Source organism: Colobus angolensis, unplaced genomic scaffold (genome assembly GCF_000951035.1).
Source record: "Colobus angolensis palliatus isolate OR3802 unplaced genomic scaffold, Cang.pa_1.0 Scaffold150, whole genome shotgun sequence".
Taxonomy (NCBI): Eukaryota; Metazoa; Chordata; class Mammalia; order Primates; family Cercopithecidae; genus Colobus; species Colobus angolensis.
Window position 1 is genome coordinate 7,167,650 of NW_012114600.1, and position 12,531 is coordinate 7,180,180.

Genomic DNA, 12,531 nt, shown 5'->3' on the forward strand with positions numbered 1-12,531 from the left:
GAAAGGCAAGGCATGCTGGGTCAACTGTATTACCTAAGTGGCTCCCTCCAGGATGTCCTGGTATGTAGTGACTTACCTGAGACATAAGTTCCAGGTTTGAGAGTTTTCCCAGAAATACTACCAAAAGTTCCTGAAATAAAGAAATGGTGGTCCACATGCCATGACTATGGTATTGCTTTTTCAAAAATGAGTATTTCTTACAATATATTAGGATGCTCTTTCTTTGAGCTTTCCAATGGCAAAAATTTACCTATGTTTCCAATGCAGCATCTCTTTCTTATAGCAAATTTCCTGACAACATTCTAGATGCTTTAGTGTCTTTGAGATTCAGTGCTTGGAAATGGAAGTTTTCTTAGTACACGTATATCCAGTGGCCAGGGACTTGACTTCTTAGGGCATGGAATGAGCTCCTTGAGGTAGAAGGAAGTCAGGCTCCTCAAGCTTGACATTTGTTACCTAGTAACTGTTTTGCATTTTTAAAAGGTTTAGTTTATGGAATAAAGTAGTGTGGCTACATTTCAGGGAACACTGCTTAATGAAAGATGATCAAAAATGCAGTAATGGCTTAGCAGGCTGAGCTGGAGCTATTCCACCTGCATAGATTCTACTTCCTCCTAGGAACTTGTGGCCTCTGAAGATGAGGAAAAGAACAAAGACACAATTGGGAAGACATTAAGGATTTGGGATTATTGTAGTGATAATTTTGCCTAGAAATAAAACCTGAGGAGATAGCTCCTTGAAAGAAGTTCCAATGGGAAAATTCCACTCAGCTTGTTCTCACCTGTGCTAGAACTTCTAGGGGCAAGAGTTGTGCCAGTGGTTACCCCAGTGGTACCTGAAACACAAAAAGTCCAGAGGTCACTGAATCATTCTGCCATGAGAACATCTGAATCTAGATGCCATCTGTGTGTTCTTTGCTATAACAAGTAGCCTTTTCTGGGTACTTAAAAAATCTATAATTCTACATGTTTTTCTGCTTAAACTATTCCATTTGTAAATCATAGGGAGTGGCAACGTTCTCTACTTGAGACGTCCTTTCCTGGCCTTCCCTGACAAAGATGAAAGATGATCTTCTCTTGTGTTCACCTAGTTTGATCTCAGTATGCCTTAGCTCTCTGCTACAAAAGACAGTTTATACTGAGTACCTGAGACGAGAAACTGCTGAGCATTACTCCTTAATGGGGTCAAAGAAGGCTTTCTGGAAAAGACAGCATCTAGATCTTTACTATTGCTTAGGATTTGTCTATGTGAAGTCCAGGAAGGGAACATCAGGCAGAAGATATAGTGAGAGCCAAGGTTTAGGGAAACATAGCAATATGTGTTATATAAACATAGAATGAGTGAAAAATACCTGGAAATTTAGCTCAAATTCAGTGAGAAAACAACTTCCTAGTTATCAGTTTGTAACATTTTATAAAGGAACTTCTAACAGTGCCAACAACTAATTCAAGTGAGGCTAAAAGTTGTTATGTAAAGGGGGCTAATGAAAACTTTGGAAAGTAGATGGGGTCTCCAAAGGCTCTAATATTACACTAAAACACTTAGAATTTACTTGAAGGGAAATGGGTAGCTGCTACCATGGATTGATGACAGAAATGACATGAACAGAGATAACAGTCAATAGAGGACCACTGACTGCTGTTTCAGATAGAAGACATCTGAGAATAGAGAAAACCAGAAGAGAGGAAACTTGGCTACAATAGTCTAGACTAAAGGAAATGTAGAGGAGTAGAAAGAGCTCAGGTGTTGGAATCAAAAGAGTCATGTGGTTTTAAACAGGTTAAAAATCTCTGAACCTCAGTTTCCCTACCAGCAAATTAGGGAAAATAATGCCTACATTATCCAAATGAGATAGTGAATGAAAGTTAAACATATTTCAGCTGTATTGAGTGTTCGTTATATGCAAAGCTCCCCAAGTAAGACATTAATGATACATAAGACTTGGTCCCCTTTCAACAAAGGTAGAATCTAGTGGATCAGGGAGACAAGTACTGAAATCAATCACCTCATCAGATAAGGGTCATAAAGAGGTTGTAAATCAGTGAAAAATAAGACAAAAATGCCTGTTTTCATGGAACTTATGTTCCAATGTAAGTGCTAAAAGGATCAGAAGGAGAAATCATTTTTTTTTCAAAGTGAGATATTCTACAGAATCAGCTTCTAGGCCATCCGCGGTGGTTTATGCCTGTCATCCCTGCACTCTGGGAGGCCGAGTTGGGCAGATCACCTGAGGTCAGGAGTTTGAGGCCAGCCTGGCCAACATAGTGAAACCCCATCTCTACTAAAAAATGCAAAATATTAGCCGGGCATGGTAGCGCACACCTATAATCCCAGCTACTGAGGATGCTGAGGCAAGAGAATCGCTTGAACCCAGGAGTTGGAGGTTGCAGTGAGCCAAGATCGTGCCACTGCACTCCAATCTGGGCGACGGAGCAAGTCCCTGTCTCCAAAAAGCAAACAACAACAAAAAAAACCCCAAAGCAACAACAAAAAGTCGGCTACTTTTTCTTATCTTTTAAAACTATTTTTAAGTTTAAAAAAGAGATACCAGGGTACATTAAAAGCTAAATAGTTTTCTTGTAAATAGTAGGTGACAAATAACTCTTAATATGCTGAGAAATATAGTGCTACCTCTTTTTAATAGGGGAGATGTTTTGGGAGTTATTTTGGTTTGTCTGAGTTTGTATACTTGTATACAATCAGTGTAGAATTTAAGTATTATATAAAGGATTCAATACACCTTTATTATGATTTAAGAAGACATGAGAATAGAAAAATCAAAAGCCCTATGCTACAAAAATCAAATTTGAAGTTCATGTTTTATTAATCAGATAATAAAGACTTCTGGTACCATGTGTTCTATTCCATTAATGTAACATTATTTTTTCAAATGCACATTTATAATCTCATATTTTTTCACCTACTACTTCAGGCTGTTTTGATGGCACTGAAATTTAAAAACAAATATATTTATAAATGTATATATTTGATTAATTTCCATTTACAAAGATTAATTTGTATGTTAGGTTATAATTTGAGAAGCATGTCACACACAGTCCTTTAAATGTTTTTCAGTGCTCAAATGGAAAAAATAGAAATTATATTTCAAGCACATTGCACAGAAATAAATTTTCATGTCATTGAATTTCAGCTTACCTACAATGAGTTGTGATGGAGTTCTAACTGACTTTACTAAAGGATAAATTAAATCCATATTTAAATTAAAGAATTTATTTGAATTTCATTTAAAAAATTTGCGTCAGTGGGTCAAATGCCATGATAATCAAATTTTGTTTAAGAAACAGATGTTATTCCCACAGAGGCTTATCTTAGAAATTTAAGTCAGATTAAGTGTTCTCTTGTGAGACATATTGTAAAGTGCTCTTTCAAAGAATCATGTATGATTGCTATGATTACAGATTATCAAACTGAAAAATAACACTGCTTTTTTTCTGAGCAAAATATTTATACACAAGTAATTGTTATTTGGTTACATTTAATTAAAGCTGTCTTGAAATTATAAAATGCCAAAAATGATAAAATACATACTGTGCCTCAATAGTTACACACCGTGTCCCAATGGCTACCTGTTTCTGGCCATGTGTTAACTTATAATTATGTTGCTCAATATATAATATGAATCATGCCAATTTGTTTACATTTGCATAACCATAGATTGAATAAAGAATTAATACAAACTTAGTTTGAATTAAATTATTGAATTATTTTCTAGCAATCAGTTGGTAAAATTAATTTACACAGGAGACTTTATAACAGTAGTTACAATAATGTGGCATAAATCTTCACCAGAAAAAAAAAAAAGGTAAGCATTCTATTCCTTAAACTATTAATGAGCAATGTAGGCATTAGAGTCTGGGTTCTGTTAGAGACCTGCACATTGAGAAATGACATATTTCTCAAATACTGTCATACTAAGTATATTACTAGTTGAGAACCTTAAACAATAATATACTGTAGCCTTGAAATAATAATTTTGTTCATTTACTCAGTGTTAGGAAAAAGAAATTGCCCTGTAAGTATTCGTGAATCATTGTAAAAAAAAAGAAAAGATAAAATTTGGACTTATAAAACAATAATGTTATAGTTTTGTCAAATAAAATTCTCCAAATCTTATTTCAGAATAGGAAGTACCATAGTTTATTACATTAAAAAACTTATTTTTCTTACCTGCTGCTCCAATTCTTTTAGTTAGAAATGGGAAACATTTAAGCTTTGTGATTTTAAAAGCGAGCTTTATTGATGATTTTGTTTGTTTGTTTGCTTTGAGATGGAGTCTCACTCTGTCACCCAGGCTGGAGTGCAGTGACCTGATCTCGGGTCACTGCAACCTCCGCCTTCCGGGTTCAAGCGATTCTCCTGCCTCAGCCTCCTGAGTAGCTGGGACTACAGGCATGCACCACCATGCCCGGCTAATTTTTATATTTTTAGTAGAGACGGTGTTTCACCATGTTGACCAGGATGGTCTCCATCTCTTGACCTCGTGATCCACTCATCTCGGCCTCCCAAGGTGCTGGGATTACAGGCATGAGCCACCACACCCGGCCTATTGATGGGTTATTAAATATCACTGTATATTTTGCTTTAGCAAAGGAAGGCATCACATTGAAGAGCACAGTTTTGGAATCAATAAACAATCAAGAAAAATATTGATTTCACCATTTGGTGTGCTGTAGAAACATATCAGCTTAGGTAATATCTGTGCCTAAGTTCCTCATGAGCAAAATGAGATAATCATGTTCATTCAAGTAATTTATGAGATAATATATTTAAAGACATTGTAATTAACTGGCATTATTATTATTAATGATATTGCTGTTTTAAAATAAGCAATGAGCATGAAAAAAAATCAAAAACACATCTGACATCCCCCTGCTTACTTACCAGTAGTGGTACTTCCTGGTGCAATTGTTGACCCAGGGATGGCTCCCGTGGCAACTGAGATTAAAAAGCGTAAAGTCAGGAGCAGTGTTCTTATTTTATTGGAGCACTATCCAGATGTTTATCAACATAACTACTTTGAGCCCAGTTGTGGTTCCAGTACCTGATGTGGAAGCTATGCTTTCACCTTCAGCTCCTGGGGAAGTTGCAGCAGGCACTCCAGTTGTAGCTGAATTTAAAACAAATGAAAAAGAATCTTAGTAGAATAATTCGAAATTTTCATATGGACTTCTCCCTAACACCTCAAATTCAACTTTCAAACATGAACCTATGATCTTCCCACCACAAACTGCTGCTCCTTCACATTCCCTATTTTAATAATTGATAGAACCACTATCCTAGCAACTAAATATTAACCTGAAAAATACCCTTAACAAAATCCCTGTCAAACCACTGCCAAATCCCCTTGATAGTTCTCCAAAAACAGGTTTTGAACTTTTCCCTTTTTTTCCATCCACTACCATAATTTATTTTAAACCATTGCCTCTTACCTTGATTGATCAATAACTTCCTAACAAATTTCTCTCCTTCCGTTCTCGCCTTACATAATTCTTCACATTTGCAGTCTTACTGATCTTTTAAAAATGGGAATCCTGATCATGTCACTCTTCTGTCTCACACCTTTGGTTAACTTCCCTCAGCTTTTAGCAACAAGTCTACAATCCTTAACGTGTGTGGCAAGGCTCTGTTCTATGTGATCAGGGTCCTTCTGACTTCTCTGGGCTTATTTTGTACATCCTCTGACTTCCTAACAGGGCACTGGGAACCCTGGCCTCTTTCCACCTTAAACTTTCTAAGATCCTGTGATTTCCCCATGGAGCTCTTATTAGCATTTCCCTCCCTGTCTTATCCTCTTTGACTACTGCCTCTTCATTCTTTGGGACACCAGGTGGTAAGTCACTTTCCTGGTACCCTCACCTTATTCTTAGCACTTAACATTAATTGTAATACTATTGAGATACTCTTACTGGCTAAATCCCCCACTAGACAGGATGTCCTGAGAGCAGTGACCCTGTCAGACTCATTCACTTCTGTGCCCACACAGTTATCACAGTGCCTGACACACAGATGACAATAAAAATAATTAAACAACATTTAATTAAATAGTAAACGCGAGACACTGCTGTTATAATAGAAAATGTCCAAATACTTCTGGTATAGTAGACTTTTCATTAATCTGATTTTCTTTGGGAGGTTGGCATTTGGCATATCTGAGACTCCATTGAGATATCCCCTCCAGGGAATATATTTCCTTTCTGCTCTAGTTTATACCCACTGCCACACGAGGGAGGATGGTGTAGAAGGTAAGGAACAGGCTCTGAGGACAGACCTTCCTGGTGTACATTATCACTTGCAGCAGCTAACTAAACTTCTCCTTGACTTCCTCATTTGAAAATGTGAACAAAAATAGCACGTATCTCAGTAGTTGCTGAGAAAATTAGTGACATGTTTACATATCTCATAACAGTTCCTGGCTGCCCAAAAAGTGCTCAAATATTTTCTTGCTTTAGGCTTCTTCATGTAAGGTTTGTTTCCTGATAGAATCAGCACTGTAAAGACAGATCATTTGTTTTCCTTCAATCCTAGTCCTAAAACACCTAACAAAATTTAAGGTCCTAAATACTATTAGGTTGGTGCAAAAGTAATTATGGTTTTTGCCATTACTTTTGCACGAACCTAATAGATGATTTGGATCTGACTTTCTGATTTCCTTATTTACAATATACTCATTACCATAATTACATTGACCAGAAAACGTTATGTTCGGTTTGGGAGACCAAGGTGGGCAGATCATTTGAGGTCAGGAGTTCGAGATCAGTTTGGCCAACACAGTGAAACTCTGTCTCTACTAAAACTAAAATAAAATAAAAATTAAAAAATAGCCGGGCATAGTGGTGTGTGCCTGTAATCCCAGCTACTTGGGAGACTGAGGCATGAGAATTGCTTTAACCTGGGAGGTGGAGGTTGTAGTGAGCTGAGATCTTGTCACTGCACTCCAGCCTGGGTGAGAGTGAGACTCTGTCTTAAGAAAAAAAGAAAAAGGAAAAGAAAAAAAAAAGAAAACCTTACGTTGAGCTACAGTTGGGACCAAATTCTTCCAGCCCCACTTGCCTGATTTTCCAGGTGTGGTTAATCTGGTCCTGCTTTCATCTGCTCCAGGGCTGGTTACATATGGCTCTTCAGTTTTGCCTGGTTAAAGCACTACTTGATTATCAGCTTTACATGATTCATCTTAGTAAATATAATGAACGTACTGCCCCTTATGTAAAATTCGAATTTAGACATTGATAAATCTAGGTCATCTCTGAATCATTTCTCCCCAGTTTAGGTCCTTGGTTAAATCACAATTGATTCATCTTACAATCATAATTGGAGGTCTCAGCCAGGCTTATGTTGAACCACAACAGAGTACCCAGGTGAGCCATGCCTGCTGGGTTCCCAACTGTAGTGGCCCCAGAGTCTGGTGCTCCAGCTGTGCATCCCTTGCCAACACCTACAGTAGCCCCCATGAAAACATACACCCAAAAAGTCTAATATTCTGGAAAGCCCCCTCATTGTTCACCAATTTGAGTTCTTAATAACATATTTAATTGTGATAAATTTACACAGATTCAAGTCTGGAAGACCAAAAATTACGTTGTTCACATTAAATGACCTATCTTTAGCTAACTGGACTTGCCTTCAGGGACTGTAACCTCACTTCCTGGCTCTCCTGTTCTTCCTGTTACAGTGGTTGCACCAACTCATGGTCTAGTTGTCCCTGTCACTTGACCTGATAGTCCATTTGTACCTGTTATTCCAGCTGATGGTCTCGTTGTCCTTGATTCTTCAACTGATGTTCTAGTTGTTCCTGTTTTTCCAGATGATGGTATACTTGTCCCAGATTTTGCAGATGATCCAGTTGTCCCTGTCACCCCAGCTGATAGTCCAGTTGTCCCCGTCACTCCAGCTGATGGTCCAGTGGTCCCCATCACTCCAGCTGATAGTCCAGTTGTCCCCGTCACTCCAGCTGATGGTCCAGTTGTCCCTGTCACTCCAGCTGATAGTCCAGTTGTCCCTGTCACTCCAACTGATGGTCCAGTTGACCCTGTCACTTCAGCTGATAGTCCATTTGTACTTGTTATTCCAGCTGATGGTCTAGTTGTCCTTGATTCTTCAACTGATATTCTGGTTGTTCCTGTTTTTCCAGATGATGGTATACTTGTCCCAGATTTTGCAGATAATCCAGTTGTCCCTGTCACCCTGGCTGATGAATCAGCTGTCCCTGTCACCCCAGCTGATAGTCCAGTTGTCCCTGTCACTTCAGCAAATGGTCCAGTGATCCCTGTCACTCCAGCCGATAGTCCAGTTTTCCCTGCTGCTTCAGCTGACGGCCCAGTTGTCCTTGTTACTTCAGCTGATAGCCCTGTTTTCCCTGTCACTCCAGATGATAGTCCACTTGTCCCTGTCACTCCAGCTGATAGTGCAGTTATTCCTGTCACTCCAACTGCTGGTCCAGTTGTCCCTGTCACTCCAGCTGATGGTCCAGTTGTCCCCGTCACTCCAGCTGACAGTCCAGTTGTCCCTGTCACTCCAGCTGACAGTCCAGTTGTCCCTGTCACTCCAGCTGATAGTCCAGTTGTCCCTGTCACCCCAGCTAATGATCTGGTAGTCCCTATCACCCCAACTGATAGTCCAGTTGTCCCCGTCACTCCAACAAATTGTCCAGTTGTCCCTGTCACTTCAGCTGACTGTCCAGTTGTCCCTGTCACCCCAGCTGATAGTCCAGTTGACCCTGTTACACCAGCTGATGGTCCAGTTGTCCCTGTCACTCCAGCTGGTAGTCTTGTTGTCCCTGCCACTACAGCTGATGATCCAATTGTCCTTGTCACCCCAGATGATAGTCCAATTGTCTCTGTCACCCCAGCAGATAGTCCAGTTGTCCCTGTCATCCCAGCTGATAGTCCAGTTGTCCCTGTAACTCCAGCTGATACTGTAGTTGTCCCTGTCACTCCAGCTGATGGTCCAGTTATCTCTGTCACCCCAGCTGATAGTCCAGTTATCCCTGTCACCCCAGCTGATAGTCCACTTGTCCCTGTCAGTCCAGCTGATAATCCAGTTATCCCTCTCACTCCAGCTGATGATCTAGCTGTCCCTGTCACTTCAACAGATTGTCCAGTTGTCCCTGTCACTTCAGCTGACTGTCCAGTTGCCCCTGTCCCTCCAGCTGATAGTCTTGTCCCTGCCACTCCAGTTGATGATCCAATTGTCCCTGTCACCCCAGTTGATAGACCAATCGTCTCTCTCACCCCAGCAGATAGTCCTGTTGTCCCTGTCATCCCAGCTGATAGTCCAGTTATCCCTGTCACTTCAGTTGATAGTCCAGTTGTCCCTGTTACTCCAGCTGATACTATAGTTGTCCCTGTCACTCCAGCTGATGGTCTAGTTATCCCTGTCATCCCAGTTGATAGTCCAGTTATCTCTGTCACCTCAGCTGATAGTCCAGTTATCCCTGTCACCACAGCTGATAGCTGAGTTGTCCCTGTCACTCCAGCTGATGATCCAATTGTCCCTGTCACTCCAGCTGATGATCCAATTGTCCCTGTCACTCCAGCTGATGATCTAGTTGCCCCTGTCACTCCAACAGATTGTCCAGCTATCCCTGTCACTTCAGCTGACTGTCCAGTTGTTCCTGTCACCCCAGCTGGTATTTCATTTGTCCCTGTCGCTTCAGCTGATAGTCCATTTGTACCTGTTATTCCAGCTGATGGTCCAGTTGTCGCTGATTCTTCAATTGATGTTCTAGTTGTTACTGTTTTTCCAGTTAATGGTATACTTGTCCCTAATCTTGCAGATGAAACAGTTGCCCCTGTCACTCCAGCTGGTGATCCAATTGTCCCTTTCACTCCAACTGATGATCTAGTTGCCCCTGTCACTCCAACAGATTGTCCAGTTATCCCTGTCACCCCAGCTGATAGTCCAGTTGTTCCTGTCACCTCAGTTGATAGTCCAGTTATCCCTGTCACCACAGCTGATAGCTGAGTTGTCCCTGTCACTCCAGCTGGTGATCCAATTGTCCCTGTCACCCCAGCTGATACTACAGGTAGCCCTGTTGCTTCAGCTGATGGGCCAGTTGTCCCTGCCACTGCAGCTGTTAGTTCACTTGTCCCTGTCACTCCAGCTGATGGCCCAGTTGTCCCTGTCACTCCAGCTGATGATCCAGTTGTCCCTGTCACTTCAACTGATGGTCCAGTTTTCCCCATCACTCCAGCTGATAGCCCAGTTTTCCCTGTCACTTCTGCTGATGGTCCAGTTATTCCTGTCACTCCTGCTGATGATCCAGTTTTCCCTGTCACCTCAGTTGATAGTCCAGTTGTCCGTATCACTTCTGCTGATAGTTCAGTTATCCCTGTCACTCCAGCCGATGGTCCAGTTGTCCTTGTCACTTCTGCTGATGGGCCAGTTGCCCCTGTCTCTTCAGCTGATGGTCCAGTTGTCCCTGTCACTCCAGCTGATATTCCAGTTATCCCTGTCACCCCAGCTGATAGTTCAGTTGTCCCTGTCACCTCAGTTGATGGTCTGGTTGTCCCTGTTGCTTCAGCTGATAGTCCAGTTGTCCCTGTCACTCCAACTGGTGATCCAATTGTCCCTGTCACTGCAGCTGATTGTTCAGTTGTCCTTGTCACTTCAGCTGACTGTCCGGTTGTCCCCGCCTCCCCAGCTGATGGTCCAGTTTTCCCTGTCACTACAGCTGATAGTCCACTTGTCCCTGTCACTCTAGCTGATAGTCCAGTTATCCCTGTCACTCCAGTTGATGATCTAGTTGTCTCTGTCACTCCAACAGATTGTCCAGTTGTCTCTGTCACTTCAGATGACTGCCCAGTTGTCCCTGTCACCTCAGCTGATAGTCTAGTTGACCCTGTCACACCAACTGACTGTCTAGTTGTCCCTGTCACCCCAGTTGATAATCCAGTTGTCCCTGTCACCTCAGCTGATAGTTCACTTGTCCCTGTCACTCCAGCTGATAGTCCAGTTTTCCCTGTCACTCCAGCTGATGATCTAGCTGTCCCTGTCATGCCAACCAATTGTCCAGTTGTCCCTGCCACTTCAACTGAGTGTCCAGTTGTCCCTGTCACCCCAGCTGATAGTCCAGTTGACCCTGTCACACCAGCTGACTGTCCAGTTGTCCCTGTCATTCCAGCTGACAGTCTTGTTGTCCCTGTCACTCCAGCTGATGATACAATTGTGCCTGTCACCCCAGTTGATAGTCCAATTTTCTCTGTCAGCCCAGCAGATAGTCTAGTTGTCCCTGTCACCTCAGTTGATAGTCCAGTTATCCCTGTCACCACAGTTGATAGCCGAGATGTCCCTGTCACTCCAGCTGGTGATCCAATTGTCCCTGTCACCCCAGCTGATACTACAGGTAGCCCTGTCGCTTCAGCTGATGGGCCAGTTGTCCCCGTCACTCCAACTGACAGTCCAGTTTCTCCTCCAGCTGATGGTCCAGTTGTCCCCGTCACTCCAACTGACAGTCCAGTTTCTCCTGTCACTTCTGCTGATGGTCCAGTTGTTCCTGTCACTCCGGCTGATGATCCAGTTTTCCCTGTCTCCTCAGATGACAGTTCAGTTGTCCCTGTCCCTTCTGCTGATAATTCAGTTATCTCTGTCACCCCCACTGATAGTCCACTTGTCCCTGTCACTCCAGCTGATAGTTCAGTTATCCTTGTCACTCCAGCTGATGATCTAGCTGTCCCTGTTACTCCAACATATTGTCTTATTGTCCCTGTCACTTCAGCTGACTGTCCAGTTGTCTTTGTCACCCCAGTTGACAGTCCAGTTGTCCCTGTCACTTCAGCTGATAGTCCAGTTGTCCCTGTCACTTCAGCTGATAGTCCAGTTATCCCTGTCTCCCCAGCTGATAGTCCACTTGTCCCTGTCAGTCCAGCTGATAGTCCAGTTATCCCTGTCACTCCAGCTGATGATCTAGCTGTCCCTGTGACTCCAATAGATTGTCCAGTTGTCCCTGTCACTTCAGATGCCTGTCCAATTGATCCTGTCACACCAGGTGACTGTCCAGTTGTTCCTGTCACTCCAGTTGATGATCCAATTGTCTCTCTTACCCCAGTTGATAGTCCAATTGTCTCCGTCACCCCAGCATATAGTCCAGTTGTCCCTGTCACCCCAGCTGATAGTCCAGTTGTCCCTGTTACTCCAGCTGATACTGTAGTTGTCCCTGTCACTCCAGCTGATAATCCAGTTTTCCCTGTCACCCCAGTTGATGACCCAGTTATCTCTGTCACCCCAGTTAATGATTCAGTTGTCCCTGTCACCCCAGCTGATAGTCCAGTTATCCCTGTCTCCCCAGCTGATACTCTGGTTGTCCCTGTCACCTCAGCTGATGGTCTGGTTGTCCCTGTCGCTTCAGCTGATAGTCCAGTTGTCCCTGTCACTCCAACTGGTGATCCAATTGTCCCTGTCACTGCAGTTGTCCCCGTTACCCCAGCTGATAGTCCAGTTATCCCTGTCACCCCAGCTGGTAGTCCACTTGTCCCTGTCACTCCAGTTGATAGTCCAGTTATCCCTGTCACTCCA

The 12,531-nt window shown here is 42.5% G+C and overlaps 1 protein-coding gene across 1 annotated transcript in view; it reads right to left on the bottom strand.

Annotated features, from left to right (window-relative positions):
* MUC19 (mucin 19, oligomeric) overlaps positions 1 to 12,531 on the bottom strand; it is a 199,138-nt gene that overhangs the window by 91,395 nt on the left and 95,212 nt on the right. Inside the window, 5 exon segments of the mRNA XM_011936117.1 lie at positions 77 to 130; positions 782 to 835; positions 4,903 to 4,956; positions 5,063 to 5,128; positions 7,718 to 12,527. Of these exon segments, the coding sequence (XP_011791507.1) occupies positions 77 to 130; positions 782 to 835; positions 4,903 to 4,956; positions 5,063 to 5,128; positions 7,718 to 12,527 (5,038 nt within the window).